At 35.2% G+C, this 14,193-nt stretch overlaps 1 protein-coding gene across 6 annotated transcripts in view; it reads right to left on the reverse strand.

Moving 5' to 3' along the window:
* Nucleotides 1-14,193, reverse strand: part of KDM6A (lysine demethylase 6A) — a 201,505-nt gene that overhangs the window by 123,693 nt on the left and 63,619 nt on the right. For all 6 annotated transcript variants that reach the window (XM_033106079.1, XM_033106096.1, XM_033106107.1 and 3 more), the window contains exons 3-4: nt 12,834-12,942; nt 5,127-5,176 (exon numbers count right to left, since the gene is read on the reverse strand). In XM_033106079.1, the coding sequence (XP_032961970.1) occupies nt 5,127-5,176; nt 12,834-12,942 (159 nt within the window). The remainder of the gene's footprint in view (nt 1-5,126; nt 5,177-12,833; nt 12,943-14,193) is intronic.

Consider the following 14,193-nt stretch of genomic DNA (forward strand, 5'->3'; position numbering starts at 1 on the left):
AATCTGTTTATCACAACCTTTGCATACGTTATGCAGATTTAAGTTGGAGCCCCGAATGGATCCTATACAGATGCAAAACCTTGCCCAAGTTACAGGGCCAGCACTGGGACGGAAGTAAATAGAAACAGTAAAACCGGTCTGCACAGTAAATGTATAGGAAGCAGAATCATTAAGAGCCAAAAGAAAAAAAGCTTTCAAAAAGTCCCAAGCTAAATTACATTCGTTAAATCAAATTATACTGGAGAACCAAATGTCAAAACAGAAGATTTAGTGCAACCATTACAATCCCTCTGTCTTAACATACCCGTAATTCTCTATCCGGAAAAAACGCCCTTAAAAATGAAGTCAAAAAATATTTTCAGGTAAAAGAGATTCATCCCTACCAGACTTTTACTATAAGAAATGTTAGATAAAGTTCTTTGGCCTAAAAGAAAATGATAGTACGTGGAAACGATTACAGAAAGTAATGAAGAGCATCAGAAATGGTAAAGAAATGGGTAAATATAAACAATTACTATTACACTGCAATATACAGGCCTGTCCAAAGCAAAATAACATCTTGGAGTTAATAATGTAGATCTAATACATATAACAAGTATTGAGACAGGTTAGTTAGCATGTCCTTAGGTAGACAAGGAGGTCCCTGGTGGAATAAACAAAGACAGCCATATCCTGAAACTCCAGGTTTTGAAATCACTCCTTTGCTCCAGGACAAAAGGTAACAAGGCCTTGAGGTTAATCTTAAAATTCCTTTTGGCCTAACAAACGGAGCAGATCTGATAGATAAAAGTGGGTTATTTTGCTCATTCCTTCAGGATGGGCAAGCAGAACAAAACCTGGTAGATGAATTTCATTACAAGGCATTAAAAGGCCCCAGCTCCCCTTCCCCAAACAGGCAAGGGAAGTTATAAAAGAGCTTTTGCCTCAGTCACTGGGCACCCCCCTTCAAGACCCTCTGGCACTCAGGAGCTCTGACCCTTTGCTTTCAATTAACTATCCTCTTTTAAAAACTCTTTGCCTCTCCTGGGTCCGTGTTTCCATTCTTCAGTCTCAAGAGACACGATCCCGGCACTCAGTCACTCAAAAGTCCCCTATATCAGTTGGGGACTCACAGAGACACATTCCTCCTTCGGTATCATATAAAGGACATGGGTGGGTAAGATACAGACCTATATGGTTGCAAACTTTTTATATTTTATGTGAATTGGCACAATATTAACTGAGACTTGACGGTGAAAAATTAAAGGTGTACACTATAATCCCTAGAACCACCACTGAACAAAAAGTGAAAGAACAGCTGAAAAGGCCAATAGGAAAGTAAAGTGAATTGTAAAATAGATTCAAATATCAAAAGAGAGGGGTCAGGTAAGGAGAAAAATAAGACCAAGAAATGAAGGGGACAAACATAAAGGAAGAAAGTCAAATGAAAGATGCAAACCCAACCATATGAATGATTATATTAACTGTAAATAGTTACAAGCAATGCAACAGTTTACAACAATGCAAGTAAAAAGCAGAGATTTTCAGACTGGGTAAAAAGCAAGACCCATTTATAAACTATCTACAAAAGAAGAATTGTAAAAAGATAACAATAGGTTGAAAGGAAAAGGATATCATGTAAATAACAAGCCTAAGAAGGATGGCATGGTTGTATTAACACCAGATAAAACACATGTCAAGACAAAAATAATTACCAGAGGTAAAAAATATTTCACAGTAATAAAGGGGGGCCAATTCATCAGGTAAAAATAGCAATCATAAATGTGCATATACCGAATAAGAGAGCTTCAAAATATAGTAAAGAAAAAAATACCAAAACTAAAAGACAATTCCATGATTATGGGAAGAGATAATTAACTGGCATAATTAAATGACAAAGACAAAAAAAATCATAAAACACAGACATTTGAAAAACCTACCACTTTTACTTAATTGCTATTATAGCACAATACAACTCACAAATGCAAGTCATGGGTTTGTGTTCAAGTGTTGAACCAATAAAGAAGTCTCAATACATTTCAAAAGAATGAAATCATACAGAGTATGTTATATAAATAAAAGACAATTAGAAATCATTAACTATGAGATATTTAAAATAACCTAAATATTATGATCAAACTATAGGAAGCCAAATATATTACAGATCTCCAAGGGGTCAGAGAAAGCACAAATTAAAGTAGAAAACATTTTGAAATGAATAATGAAAATACAAAAGATAAAAATTTGTAGACTACAGCTAAAGCAATACTAAGAGAAATATATACTTTCAAATAATTATATTAGAAAAAAAGAAAGTCAATAATCTAAGCTTCCCTTAGGAAACTAGAAAATTAAACACAAACTAAGCAGAAGCAAATAATAAAGACAATCGGGAATCAATGAAACAGGAAATCGATGAAATATAAAACAGAAAAACAATATTGAAGAAACAAACAAACAAAATCCATGGGGGGAAAAAAATCTGATTCTTTGCAAAGGTCAATGAAGTTAATAAACCTCTAGCCAGAGTGATCAAGAAAAAAGAGAAGACCAAATGACCAGTATCAGGAATGAAAGAGGGTATACACTTCACTTAGATTCTAGTTATCAAAAGGAAAATAAGATTTTAATTGAAAAAATAGTAAACTGACAATTACACGATATAGACAAATTCCTTGAAAGAACAAAACTAATTCAAGAAATAACAAACCCTGAACAGGTCGGACAATTAAGTTCACAAACTCATCCTAGAAAAAGTGCTACATACCTCACTGCTGACTATCACTACCGTCACCTTCAAAGTACTCCCCTTGGGAAGCTATGCACAGACGCCAGCTCCTAGTCCATCCTTCAAAGCAATTTTGGAACTCTTTCTGGAATGGCCATCAAAGCTGTTGTCATATTACCACTGATGTCCTGAATGTCATCAAAATGTCTTCCTTTCAGTATTTCCTTTATCTTCGGGTAAAGAAAGAAGTCACTGGGGACCAGATCAGGTGAGTACGAAGGGTGTTCCAATACAGTTATTTGTTTACTGGCTAAAAACTCCCTCACAGACAGTGCCCTGTGAGCTGGTGCATTGTCGGGATGGGATGCAAGACCCATGAATTACTGGCGAAAAGTTCAGGTCATCTAACTTTTCCACGCAGCCTTTTCAGCACTTCCAAACAGTAAACTTGGTTAACTGTCCAGTTGATACAAATGCAAAATGAATAATCCCTCTGATATAAAAAAAAAGTTAGCAAAATCTTTGCAACAAGTTCGCAAACTTAATTGTCACACCTGGTCCAACGGAATTGAATTTGTAGTTAAAAAGCTCTCCACAAAGAAAACTCTAGCTAGACCCAGACAGATGACTTTACTGGTAAATTCTATTCAACATTTAAGGAAGAAATAATAGCAACCCTACACACACATCAGAGCAAAGAGCAGTTCCCAACTCATTTTATGAGGCCAAAATTATCCTGATGCAAAAATCAGACAAAATTAACCTGAAGAACACTACAGAGTAATATCACTCATGAACAAAGTTGCAAAAATCCTTAACAAAATACTACTACGTTGAAGCCAACAACATAATATAAGTGACTAAAAGGGGCTTACCCAAGGAATATCTGGAAAAAATCAAGCACTGTAATTAACCATATAATAAACTTTAAAAATCCATAGGCTCCCAGTAGATGAAGAATAATAATTTATTATTCTTTATTTATAATGAATACCTATTCATTATAAATGATTAGGAACAAAAAACCCTCCAAGTAAATCTAGTAACAGAAGGGAAATTCTTCAATCTAAAGCTACAGAAACCTTACAGCTAATATCATATTCAATGATGAAAACTCAGTGTTTTCCCCCCAAAGATGAGGAACAACACATAAATTTACTCTATAACCCAACAATTACACTCCTGTTTATCTACTCAAGAGAAAGAAAAATATCATAGTATGTCCACACAAAAACATGTGCACAAATGTTCATAGTAGCATTATTCACAATAGCCAAAAAAGTGGAAACTAAAATGCTCATCAACTGATGAATGGATAAATAAAATGTGATATATCCATACAATGGAGTATTATTACATAGTAAAAAGGAATAAAGTATTAATACATGCTACAAATGGATCCACTTCTAAAACATACGTTAGGTGAAAAAAGCCAGTCACAAAAGACCACATGTTATATAATTCCATTTATATGAACTACCCTGAAAATACAAATACATACTGACAGAAAGTAGATTAGTATTTGCCAGCGGTTGGGCATGAGGTTTCATTACAGGGAGATGGACATGTCCTAAAATAAGACTGTGGTTATGATAGAACAACTCTATAAAAATTTACAAAACGTCACTGAATTGTGCAGTTAAAACAGCTGAATTTTTGGTGTGTAAACTATACTGCAAAAAACTTTTTGAAAAAAAGATAAGCCACAGACAAAAGAAGACATTTTCAATACATTAGAAAAACTTACCAAAATATGTTGTTAAAATTTTAACAAATCAAAAGAAAGATAAACTAGGCAACAGAAAAATCCATCTAAAAAATGGCAATTCAGATACGGAAGCCCCACTGGTCAATAAAAGTATATATAAAAGTACATGGTATAAAAGATTAACCTGCCCAGGTAACTTTATGCACTGTATAAACTAAGAAAATAGCTGATTCATTGCCATGTACAGTTCTTCATTTAGGTAGGTCGTTTTAAAAATGGTCAGGCTCAGCTGTCCTCAGAGCTTGAATTATAGACAGACTGTAACAGGAAAGATTTCCATTACAAGTTTCCCGTTAAGCCTTCCCTTTACAGCTTGATACATCCATCTGCAGCTTTCTTTTATTCCTAGATACCAATTTAAGAAAATCAAAGAAATCATTTTGTTGCCCCTTGGTCTTGCTTGCTTTCAAATTCTCATACTTAGGATCATCTTTGGCTAACAAACTGTGTCAGAGTAATCTAATTCTTTTGGTAAAATACAAGGTGATTAATACAAGACTGCACAAAGAACACTTATTTTTCCTTTTCTAATCCCTGTTCCCTAGAAGTAATATTTTTAATTAACAAAATACACAGACCAAAATTCATTTGAGTATAATAGTAACTTGCCCAAAAAGCAAACAGGAAATAGGCATGCAAATGTGCACTAACCTTCCAGTAGTCAGACTGTAAACTGTAGTACCTCTGGTATGCAGATAATGCTGAGAGAAAAAAAAAGTAAGTATGAGTCACAATTATATCCCATTTCAAAATCAATTAATACAAGAAACATTAAACATTAAAATAAATATTGTAACAACCTTCCCACCAAACCCAGCTCCCAGCAGACAGTGATATTTAAGACCAAACAATTTAGAAATCCAGGGGCCCCCTTTTCAGTCAAACATGGTAACAAATGTCAAATATATCGGAGTTCAAGGGTGTAAAACCTAGATCAGATCTCGGACCTCCACCTGAACAGAATCTACGTTACCTCTTGAATCACTTGACCTTCCTCAGAGACCAAATCTGACAAAAGGATTAAGATTTTCCAAGACTATTCCAGAATACGATGTATTATTTGTTCTCACAAGAGATCTTACTTCCAAAAAATGAGTAAGACCTCAACCACCTCAAAGGGCAAAGGAACTATTTTGTGTGTGATGCTTCCTTTAATACAATCAATAAGAAATCCATCCCAAGCTTCAAATTATGTTTTCATAATTTGAGTTTTGATTTACAATAGACGATATAGTGATTATGTTAATAGTAAAAACAAGTCTACGCATCCAACAGAGAATTGTTCTTGCTGTATGACAGAATGCTATCCAGTAAAACTGAAATGTTACAACCTGTGTTTCTCAGATGGAAAGATTAACATGATACATTGGGTTAAAGAAAGTTGCTGAGTTTAATTCAATTTTTAAATACTGAAAATGTATTGTAATGTAAGTCTCTAGATTTATATCAATAATGTTTTTTTAAAAGATTTTCCTCTAGATGATAAAATACTAATGGGTCATTAATGGATTCACAATTTCTTAAGTATTAAGGCACTAGCACCAAGCTAGATGCAGTAGAAATACAGACGTGAACAAACACATAGCTGTTGCTCGCAGGGTCTTTACTTACCTTTTATGGTTATATGTATTCTAAAGCTTTCTTTTAAACAATGAACGTATTATTTGTGTAATTGTTAAAATAAGTGCATTTCTTGTGTTAAATTAGGGGCGGTTAACATTTCAAGTAAGATCCACGAGGAAGGCAACAAGATATAGTAGGAAAAACATAAAGAAGCTTTAAGCAAACCTGGGTTCTAATTTGACTTCACCACATCCTAAAAGACTGTGACATCAACCCATTTAATCCAAATTATTTCCTTACAAGTCACAAACACCCTAAAAAGTTTTTCAGTAACAGTGTAAGGCATAACTAAAGAATAAAAAGAGAACTCCAAAGCCATACTATAACTCGTCTGGAATTAAATAAAGAGAGATCTACAGAAACAGAGTGAGGGAATAAAGAGGGATAACGATTTAATAGGTGATAGACATTTCAACATGCTTGGAAATATTACGGCTCTGAGTTAAGATTGTGAAAACAAGTGAAAGAAGGCGTGCCTGATGACAAGTCCACACAGACAGCACAAGGATGAAAAGAAACAACACTGTAGGCTAAGGGTGATAGCCTTGCCAGAAAAAGGGACTCTTCTTCAGAGTTAGATGCAATATAAATGCAATGAAGGAAAAGATTTAAAATTCAACCCATACGCCTATAATAGATCATGTACTAACTACAGGCACAACTCAGCATTTCTCTTTTCATCCCTAGCCCAATGTGTAACACTATAGGCATCAGGTTACCTGCTAGTGCGTGAATCTAAAAGGACAAATAAGTCAGTTGTAGTGTGTCATTTTTAGGCCAGAACAGGTTGTGGTTGCCTACGGGTATTAGGTCAATAGATTTCTTTGTTTTGCTTTGTTTTTCTGAGGCTGAACTGAAAAGTTATATTTATGCCCTGGGATAAATGACACCTCAGAGAGCTTATATTAACTATTTCATTGTATATAAATGATGGATGTGCCTAGCTCTCTAGCCACCTTCCTGCCTTCCCAAATCTATGGATGCCTAAAACACATCTCTGATATGTAGCAATATATATTAATACATATTAGCATCTGAAAAACCCTCTGGACAGTATCCACCACAACAGACGTTTGTTTCTATGTGCCTGTCTCTCCACAGGTTTAAAAAGACTTAAGATTACAGAGACAAGCAGACAGGAAGTTGGAAAAGCAAAGAAGCAAATAATCCTTTTACTCCTACATCAGCATCTTCACTGAAGCCCAACTAACGCATCTACTGAAATCTCTACTTCTTTGTCATTATTAAAATAACATGCTCAACGTCTTTGTGTCTCACATTTGGCTTACTACAAGAGACAACGAGTAGGTGTCTTCTTTGTGTTCCTTCAATGTGTTCTGCCATCAGCTCTCTAGTTCTTGAAGCTACTATAACTTGCTTGTTGCCTGGACATGTATATGGGTTTCTAACAACCTGGGTCATGGTCACTATTGTGTTTCCTTGGGTATTTCTCAATTACATTTTCTAATTCTAGACCATGAGTAGATTGAACAAATTTAGAGATTCCCAAAATGCAATGGGAGGGAGTGGAAGCACTAGATTTTTTTTTTTAACATGAAATACATTTAAATGAAGTTATATGGAGAAATAGAGTACAGTGATTGTGAATGCAATGAAAACACATGAAATGATCACGTTAACTGTATCAGCTTTCAGAGAGATATAAAACAGACATTCTGTGGGTATTATATGCCAGTATATGTCAATATTCTGGATTTTTATTTCATTTTATTTTACTATTTCAACACAAAGTAAATTTGCATTGTATAGCAAACATATGTACTATGTAAACTAATTCCCAATGACTATCTGAAAGGAGATTTTTAAACAAAGAGCAGATTCTTAAAACAATCACAACCATTGGTTCCAACAGCCACAACAATAAAGAAATGAACCACTGAAGAATCAAAAAAAAAAAAAAAAAATGCGGTAATTTTTGGAGAAGCCAAACTCAAAATTATTTAAAGACATGTGCTTTATGTTCTTATACTATATATATATCCTAAAATGGAGTACTGGCATTCCATCCAAGAATGACAAAAGAGAATACGACAAAGAAAGCTCGCCAAGTCTGACTTAAGACTTCTCCACATTAACAACTCTGGTACGTAACTTGCCCTAGCCATTTGTAACTGCTCAGGAACTACAACAACCAAAACTGATTTTGCCCAAAAGTGACAGACAATACAACAAATGACCAATTATTTGAAGGAAGGAAGGAAGGAAGGAAAATCTATAATTCGCTGGAATTTCAGGGAAAGATTCTAGCTCACACAAACCATGAAGAAACTATTTTTAAAAGTTTCAAGGTTTTCATACTAGTATCAGGAGTAATTACTTATTATATCTCCTTCAACTAATTTTTTTTATTATTTCTGGAATCCTTACTATCCATCCCCCTAGTCTCTTACCTCATGATTTCTAACTTTTTGTATGTTTGCTATGTACTTTGTGGTAATGTGCTACATGATTTTCTAAGCAACTAACTTAATGACTATCTTCTCCTATAACTTGCCACACATATTTATAGATATTTACATGTAATTCTATTAAACTACTTGTAAGATCCATCACATATGTTCACAAGAATATATATGCTTGTTCAGCCCAGGGTTCTGTCTCTCAGGTTGTTCTCCAACCCAAGAAATCACTGCACCATCTTCATGGCTTAAGGCAGTCAGTCTAACAGCTCCATCAGCTGTTTGGTTCAGCTGAGGTTAATGGGTTAGGAGTGGAAAGGAAGTATGGCAGCCACTGTGAAGAATCACTCACTTCCCACTTCAAGGAAAGACTGCTGGGAGTCCTACATGCAGACAGCCTCTAGCCGTGAGCTGCCTTAGCTGAAGAGACTACTTGCCCAAAGTCATACTCCTTCCATACTCCTTCCCAGGACAGCCCACACCCAATATTGAAGGAATGGAGTATAAAGGCCTAGTCATCTTGGCCCAACTTGGGATAGCTCTGAAGGGCTTTTCTAGCTTCAGGGCACCCCCTGGAATACACCAAGGCTGTCACAACTTAACTTCTCCCTCTGTCCAATCCTGGTTCCATCCCCCACCTTCCACAGGTGTTCATCCTAAAAAGGCACTCCTTGCCAAACATCCTGTATGATGAACTCCCTCCAGAGGAATCCAACTTGCAGTAGGCCACGAGCATTTGAGCCGCCATTTTCCCAAAATCCTCTAAGCAATTACCGTATTTTGCATTGTATAATGTGCTCCCATGTACAATGCACACCCACATTTCTAGCCCAAACTTTCAGGGGGGAAAAAAATCTTTCCTTTTCCTTTTCCAATAATTTTTGTAAAAACATCAGCTAGATTGCTAGCTCCCGCCTAAAGTGTATGAAAAGAAATGTTGCACTGTTCACGCTATGGTAATAAAGGGATCAGAACCACCTATCTTATCAAGTCAGAGTCACTTACTCTGTGGACAACAAACGTTGCTCTTCATTTTGTTGAATTGTTGGCTGAAATTACTTTTGTTTCAAGTTCGCCTAAAGTTCAACAAAACCAGTAATTGTATTTCAGGGTATTATTTTGCATAGAGATATCATTATTGATTCCTAGAGTTACACTGTTAACTCATAAGCATAGATTTAAAAATTTAAAACATTTATGTAGATATCGAATTAGTACTACACATGCACATCCTTATTTTTCCCTCACAAATTTGGGCAAAAAAGTGAGCATTATACACAACAAAATACGGTACTTTTTTAAGGATAAATTCCTAGAAGTCAAATGACCAAATCAAGTGACAGAAAAATTTTTAAACTCTTCATACACATTACCAACCAGAAAGGATTTAAAACAAAAAAGTTTTACAAAGCCTTTTTTCCTGCTGCTTTAAATTCATCTGAAATGACTGAAAAGATACTTAATGAATAAATCCATAGCAGTAACAATAACCAAAGTATACCATCGGCAGATCAGAAATTTTTTAGGAATTCCTATAAGACAGGAAGCAGATGGGATTAGAATGACAAATAAGAGTAGAAAAACCACAATCCAAAATGCACACAAAAGAGGTTCTACTATTTTCCACTACAAAAGTAGCAGTAGTTTTTGACAAGGAACCCCAAGCTCAGAAAATTTCACACAAAGACGAGGCCTCGGGACAATAACTGAAGAACTGTCTTCAGAATAACGGCCAGTAAGTCCCCTACATGCATATACCTGAGCAGTTTACTCACATGTTCATTGCATGGTTTATGTTTACTACCCAAAAAGTTATGGTACATAATCTGTTCTACAAGGCTAAATGTCTATTTGGCTGGGGTTGGAGGTTCTCATCTTGTTTTGGTTCCAAAGAGAGAATAAGGAAGCAGCCTGAGGTAACAAATGTTTCCAAAAATTAGTGGTGGTGGTGAAGGTGTGGGGAAGAGGCATGGGGGTAGGGGGGGAGTGGAAGACGGCTACTAGAGACTGGCTCTAGTATTGGACTTACAGGAAGATGATGAAGAGAATGGGCAGAAGAATTCAATAACTTGTATTTAAAAAGGAATTTTTTTAAGTGGAAATGTGGTCAATAAAGCCTCAAGGAAGATTGGAAAAAAAATCACATCTAGGAAATAGAAGCCATCAGCTTGAAATACTAAAATACATGTGTATACCTCTGCATCCATTCTCTCCTTCTTCTTCCTATTACAATCAACCTACTGCCTACCTATTAATAGCCAGTTCATCTACATGACAGTAAATGGGTTTAATATTTTCGCTGCAATGTTCGTCTATAGTCAAATGGCATTTTCCATGCCACTGACTATGGCATTCAACTTTATTCCACGATCTCAGTGTTCCAGAAGGGAAGTTTAGGAAAGCAGATGTACATTTTTCTATATTTTTGTGTTTTTCAAGAATGAATGATAGGAAATTTTTATACTTTAAAGTAATAATTTATTTTAATAAAATGGAGCACCTTAACTGTATTTAGTTAAAAATATAAATACTGCATTTTCTGTGTATTTTTGACACATTCTGGAGAACAAACTTGAAATCAATTAACACAGTGAAAAGGTTAAGAGCACCTCTTTCCAAAGACTTAAATCCTTAGGTTATCTTTTTCTTTTCTCATCTTATTAGGTTACTCCCACCAGCTAGTCGCCAACAGTCTAGTTGCTACATGCCCCGTACCTCATTTTCCAAAAAGGAAAAAGACACCTCCAAAACAAATATCCCTGTATTCTTTATTACCTTCAGAGCCAAACGTGTTGTAAATGGAAAATGTAGCTAAATCAATAAACTAAATTTTCAAAGCTAATATATATTTTAATGACCTAAGCTGCAAGGATATACAGCCCCACACGCAAACCTAATTTTCAAGTCTGGGTCTCTATTTATGTGCTCTCAAATTAGTTTGCTCTATAAGAAAAAGGTACAGCATTGAAAAATTAGCACAGATTTCTATGTTTCTTTTGAACAACGGCTTTCTTTAAATAACTTACCAGTTTTGATTAAAATTAACATATGTAATAGAGTATTAAGTAATTATTAATACCTATTATCCTGAAGCCATCTTGCTAAGTACTAACCAGTTTCCCGTAACAATTCCAAAAAGTCTGAGCTATCACTTCCTCACCTCATTTTATAGGTAAGACAGAAGCTCAGGAATGTGTATATAATCTGTTAATGATAACGCAGCTGTAAACAAGAGATGAGCTGGAAAATAAGCCTAACTCCCAACACCATAGATTACGCCTGTCTCAAACTAAAATTGCATTTTCATTAGGAAAGTGTTCACTTGACCTAACACAAAAGTGGCATAATAAAACATCAACATTAAACACCAACAATCATTCACTCTAGCCCTGAAACAACCTGCCAGTTGTTCTCCCCACTACACATTTGTAGAATCTAAGCATAATAAATAAGTCCATCCACTCTATATTAAGATGTTTACTATCATCGAAAAGTTCTTGCTTATAAGGATACAGTTTTTCTTTGCTGTGGATTTTGCCTTTGGTACTGAAGGAGGTAGTATTTGGGGGTGCTTTTAAAATTCCTGAGTGAGTAATGCTCTGGGTTAGCAGCTTGGCACCATAAAAAGGACACATCTTGGAGAACTACTACCTTCAGTTATTTAACTCACTTACTTCATTTTGTATAGGAAAAAATTCTCAAATGAATACAAAGTTTGTTTTATCCAATGCTCAAGCTCATATGTGATCATCTCTCTGTATTACTTACCTTAACAGTAACATGGCTATGGATCAGATTTTCGTTCAAATATTTTCTAGCTAAAATGGAAGTTTTCTAGCCAGGATAAAGAAGAGAAGTGCTGAGTTTGTGTTACTTTTCCAAAGTGTCCATCAATGGTTCATTTTCTACTACCATGTTTCCCTGAAAGTAAGACCTAGCCGGACAGTCAGCTCTAATGCGTCTTTTGGAGCAAAACTTAATATAAGACCCGGTCTTTATTATATCTTATTTTCAGGGAAACATGATATGTTGCAGCCTTTAAAAGGCAGGGATTTTTCACAAGGCAGAACAAAACGGCAAAGCACATGTAGATTATTATCAGTTTAACTGAATGGCCAATTTATTGATGTTTTATATGGAGTTACATGAACTTTTCATATTTACACCTACCCTGTTGTTCTTTCTCATTGTTTAGGATGTTCATAAGCTTACAATTTCTTAGAAGTAAAAACGGTAGCACCCTAGATACAGTACTACTGCAATTATTTTAAACACATATATAAATCAAACAGTAATTAACAAGGGGAAAAATTACCTTTTGGATAATCTTCCAATAAGAGGTTGAAGTGACCTAATTGACAAAAGAAATCAGAGTCCACTTTTCCTTCAGCTTTTAAGATTAGAGATTCGTAGCAGCGAACAGCCTAAAAATAAAAAATACAAACATTTAAGAAAAAGACAAAAACCTAAAATGCATTTCCTTCCTGAGATAATGCACATACCCTCCATTCAATCACCCAAGAAATCAATATATTCTACTTCTATCTCAGTGCAGTACTCTTTAGAATATCTAAGTATTATTAAAAGAGCCACTGGTTATGGCATAAGTGCTTTTCCTATGTGTAAAATGGAAATACTTGCCAAATAAGATAATGTAGGAGCACTTTGATAACCTTACAAGTTTTAAATCGAAATTATTACTGTGGTCCCTCTTGATATAAACAAATAATAATCATCTTTCTCACAGATGGGAAGAACTTTACTAAATTATATGAGAATTCATAATCTCCAGAGTAATACAAAGGGTGCCCAAAAAAGTACACACATCTTAAGAAAGGGAAAAACTGTTAAAAGTGTAATACTCAATATATACTAATAACCAAAGACGAATACGAGTCACATTTGACTTCTGCAATTACAAGAGGTGCTCAAAGTGGTTACCATCAGCGTCCAGACACTTCCGATTACAGCAAACTACTGCTTGAGCAACACTGACCAAAGTGTACGCTTTTCTACATTTTTTGGCACCCCCCCCCATAGTAATAGCTACCATTTATACTGAACAGCTACTTTTTGCCATAACCTCTACCAGTTTAAACTACCATAAACTGCCTTTCAATTGTCTTCTCATGACATACTTCAAACCCACCAAACTCTAACTCTATTACTAATCTTTCCCCCACTCCAGTACCTGCTTATGCACTCACTCTCACCATTTCTTCCCTGAAAAAAAGAATAATAATATAATATTTTAAGGATATCATGCACCCCCCCACCCCTGTTTTTGTAATCCAGGAAACTGGGGGAGAAAATGAATGATGAAAAGAACAGAAGAATTCTGGAGTCTGACAAATTCCAGGTGTCATTAGTGTCATCAGCTACAAGAGATCCTGGGGAATGTATCCTCTCTCTTTTTTGAGTTTTCATAACACTCAAACTGGTGACAACAGGATTAAAGTTAGAAAACTTCTATATAAAAAAAACTTTTTTAAGCGTTTATCACAGTGCATGGCACTCCATAGGTATGTAATAATTGTTTCTTTACCTTCTCTTTAAATAAGAAAAAAGCTCTAACTCTTTCAAGGCCGTTGCAAGTTTCCCAATAATTTTGTCAAAATGTCCCTGCTAACAATTTACATGTTATGTGTTATATAGTGTGTCCTAGAGTCACTAAG

This window comes from Rhinolophus ferrumequinum, chromosome X (assembly GCF_004115265.2).
Source record: "Rhinolophus ferrumequinum isolate MPI-CBG mRhiFer1 chromosome X, mRhiFer1_v1.p, whole genome shotgun sequence".
NCBI lineage: Eukaryota > Metazoa > Chordata > Mammalia > Chiroptera > Rhinolophidae > Rhinolophus > Rhinolophus ferrumequinum.